Below are 3,692 nucleotides of genomic sequence, written 5' to 3'. Positions count from 1 at the left end.
ACACACACACACACACGACAGCAGCAGCCTGAAAACAAGCTTTTTGATCAGTCACAATTAACTTTAACACCTTCTAAGAGAATGAGCGGGAATATTAATTGTACCGGCGTGTTTCATGGCTGCAGCTTTTCTTCTTGGCCCACGGCTCTTCCTGCAGCTGCCTCGGAGGGTTGACAGCCCCAAGGCTGGTTCTGCGGGCTCAGGAGGGGCTGGCTCTGCCCACCAGGCACCCTGCTCTGTTCCCGGAGAACAGCTATGATGGACCAGGAGCGGGTTGGGGTGCCGTTGGGCATGTCACAGCCCTTCCTCGTGGAGAAGTATGGGTGTCTTCCTCGAACCCTGCACACCACCAGTATTGTTCTGTTTCTGGACAATGTAGGAGGTGGGGGGGGGTGGCCGCCGTGTTCTGGAGACAGGATCACCCCTATGTAGGCCACACCTTGGGGCGTGTGTCTGAGACGTTGCCTTCAGGCAGGTGGAGGTTAGAGGGAAGGGCAGCAGACAGTTCCAATCTTCTCAAATTCCAGACGGGTTGCCTGGGGCTCAGAGGAGGCTGAGGCCAGCCCAGGTCAGGCGGGGAAGCTGGGCACTCCGTGTAAAGGTGTACGTTGTGTGGGACTTCTGACCCCCAGCCCTGGTCCTGCAAATACAGTGGACCAAGCCCCACAGCTGGCTCAGCCAAAGACAGGAGAGCACGGAAGCCGCCCGGTTCCCCACCGTTGGTTTGCCCGGGATGACGCCGCCGCTGCCGTCTACGCCAGTACGAGGACAGGCTTTGAAAGTTTCCAGGCTTTTCCAAAATGTGGCAAAACTAACAATCAGAAGGCCCATTTCCAATGCAATAAATATGGAATTCCCAGTATGCGCCAGGATAAGAACACCAGTGGGCCTTAGTCATTATCTTGCTTTAGTTGACTCCTGAGAAATTACTTTACTCTTGGTGACAATTTCCAGGATAACTGAAAACTTACCCCTCTAACATTGTGGTTATTTTTGCCGTTTTCGAGGCAGATATTTCCAAACGTCCTGCACGGGTCTGTCTTTGTGAACAGCCTGCCGACCAGTCGGGCCTTTCTCAGTGGCCTGGGGCCACTGGGAGCCACTCGTTTGTGGTGCCATGCTGTCCCCAAAGAGTAGCCCAACTCCAGTGCTGAGTTCCTGTTTGTTTTCGTAGGTCTTCCGTGTCCCCCACCCTTATGCCGTCAGCACTGGCTTTTCTCAGCCCCTTCTGTGCTGTGTCTCTGAGCCACGCTGCAGAAACAGAGCCGTTAGAGTAAAAATGAGGCAGCGCGAAGGCCCGAGGGGCCCCCCAGGGAGTTGAGGCTGGGGCCTCTCGCGTATGCTCGGGTTCACGGGTGTTTTCCTGCTGGGGAGGCCAAGGTCACGGCTGGATTCAGAACAGCCAGGGCCACACTGGTGAAACAGGACATGGCTCTTCCATGGCACATCGCAGTCACATCAGCACCTGATCCTTTTGACACGTGTGTCTCCCGAGACCAGGTAACTCCGAGCCACAGGGAGAACCCAGGCCCTTCCTCCCAGCCGTAGCCCCTCGACCTGCATATTCCCTTTCATGTCCCAGTGAACACTGCAGCCTAGAGCAGCGATGGGAGGCCCAGATGCTGGTCCCATGCATCTTGGGAAGCTCATTTCCCTCCCGGGGCCTCAGCCTCCCCATCTGTAAAATGGGCATGCTGGACCAGCTCTGCCGAGTCCACGCGCACGGTCATGCCGCCATCCCCACCGTCCACCTCCAGAACTTCTCATCTTCCCAAACCGAAACCCTGCCCCCACTCCCCTCTCCCCAGGCCCTGGCACCCACCATCCTCCTTCCTGTCTCTGTGAATGTATCTCCTCTGGGGACCTCATCTACATGGGACGGTGCAGTATTTGTCCCTTGATGGCTGGCTTATGTCACGTAGTGCGATGGCCTCCAGGTTCTTCCACGTTGTAGCATGTGTCAGAATTTCCTCCCTTTTTAAGGCTAAATAATATTCCACGATATATATATACACCACATTTTGTTTATCTATCATCCGTTGATCGGCATTTTAGCTGCGTCCGCCTTTTGGCTGTTGTGAATGATGTTTCCACGGACATGGGTGTAAAATCCTTTTTTTTTTTTTTTTTAAGCAGCCAGTGTGGAAAGATGGTGGTACAGTCTCAGGATAACTGCAAACTTGCTCCTTTAATGCTGTAATGTTACGTGGTGGGAAGAGGGGAGCCTTTCGGGATAGTTATTACCCCTCCTCCGTGTTGACAGCGAACACGGGGCAGGTGTGTCCAGGTCAGGTGACATGCTCATCTGAACTTTATTTGAGAGACCTCACCGCGTGGCCAAGAGGACGTCTGGCCACGTGTGCATGGAGATCCCACCTCTTGGTGCCTCAGCGTCCTCAAGTGTGGCGCCGCTCATCACACCTTCCTCCCAGGTCTGCTTCCTCCCATCTGGTCCGAGCAGGTTGGTTAGCAAATAGAGGAACTGAGCCTGAGGCGATGGGGAGGGTACTTAGCAAAACCGTGGGTTTGGGCCCCCAGCGCCCGCTCACCCACAGCGCAGCAGATGACACTGGTCAGGGCCTGGGGTCAGGTCCCAGCTCCACCGGGGGCACGCTCCTCAGGGCCTTGATGTCCCCACCTGTGCAGTGGGGTCGGCGCAGGTGATGGCGAGCCCTCCACCTCGGTGATCGGGATTTCTCTGCAGAGGCACGGCTACGGAGGAGCCACCGCTGAAGGCAGCGTGTGTGTGCACCCGTGTACACACGTGTACACACGTATGTGCTTGTGTGTGCACAGCCGTCCCCTCCCCCGGCTCCCCAGTGGAAGGGAAGAAGGGATATTTGGGGCCCTGGGCTCCACCGTAGTCGGTTTAATTACAGGTTTTCAGCCGCGGGCCGGTGGGCACGCGTCGCGGAGGAGGGGGAGCGGCTCTGAACCCTGTCATTTTCCAGCGTCTGCGGGCCTCTTCAAAGGGGGGCATCCAGACATTTTCTCCACAAGCCGCAGAGTGGACTGTCGTGGCCCCAGCATGAACATAATGACAGATGCATTTTGCAGCAAGCTGGGAGTGAATGGGTCCGACCGGCTTGTCTCCTGTCAGACGAGTCATTATTATTATTTTTTTTTTTTTTTGTCATTTGCTGACAGTTTGGGTCTCATGTGTTTCTCTCTTTTTTCTCCCGTTCCCCCTGCCTGGAAAAATGGCTAGGTATCTACGAGACCCCAGCGGGGACGATCCTTTACCACGTTCATTTAGACATCGAGACCTTCACCATGGATCGGGAAGTGCGCAAAATCAAACAAGGCCTGGGCTTGAAATTCGCAGAGCTGGTGTACACCGGTGCGTAGGCCGCTGCCGCCCCCCGCCCCTTCCTAACCAACCAGCACCCTCCCCCGGTCCCGCCCCTGATCCCACCCCCCACCGCCCCCACCGCCAGATCCTGAAAGATGCAGGTTGAAGGGGATGAGAGGGCAAGGAGGGGACGCAGACACCTGCCCTGTTCACACGCTGTCAAGGGACACGCGCCAGTCCCTACGGGGGTCGGCCGTCCCTGCCCCACCTGCAATCTGTATGACTCCAGCCTGGCCAAGGTGCGTCACGGGTCATCCCCGAGGCAGCCAGCCTTTATTCAGCAGGGCCAGGCGCTGCGTGGGGACACACACGAGCTGTCCTCCCAACTTTCCTGGGAGAG

The 3,692-nt window shown here is 56.6% G+C and overlaps 1 protein-coding gene across 1 annotated transcript in view; it reads left to right on the top strand.

The window, feature by feature from the left end:
- Positions 1–3,692, top strand: part of ASS1 (argininosuccinate synthase 1) — a 46,907-nt gene that overhangs the window by 35,433 nt on the left and 7,782 nt on the right. Inside the window, exon 12 of the mRNA XM_011370041.2 lies at positions 3,209–3,340. Within this exon, the coding sequence (XP_011368343.1) occupies positions 3,209–3,340 (132 nt within the window). The remainder of the gene's footprint in view (positions 1–3,208; positions 3,341–3,692) is intronic.

The sequence above is a fragment of the Pteropus vampyrus genome, unplaced genomic scaffold (assembly GCF_000151845.1).
Source record: "Pteropus vampyrus isolate Shadow unplaced genomic scaffold, Pvam_2.0 Scaffold158, whole genome shotgun sequence".
Classification (NCBI taxonomy): domain Eukaryota; kingdom Metazoa; phylum Chordata; class Mammalia; order Chiroptera; family Pteropodidae; genus Pteropus; species Pteropus vampyrus.
Note: the sequence above shows the minus strand (reverse complement) of the source record. Positions and strands in the feature narration are given on the sequence as shown.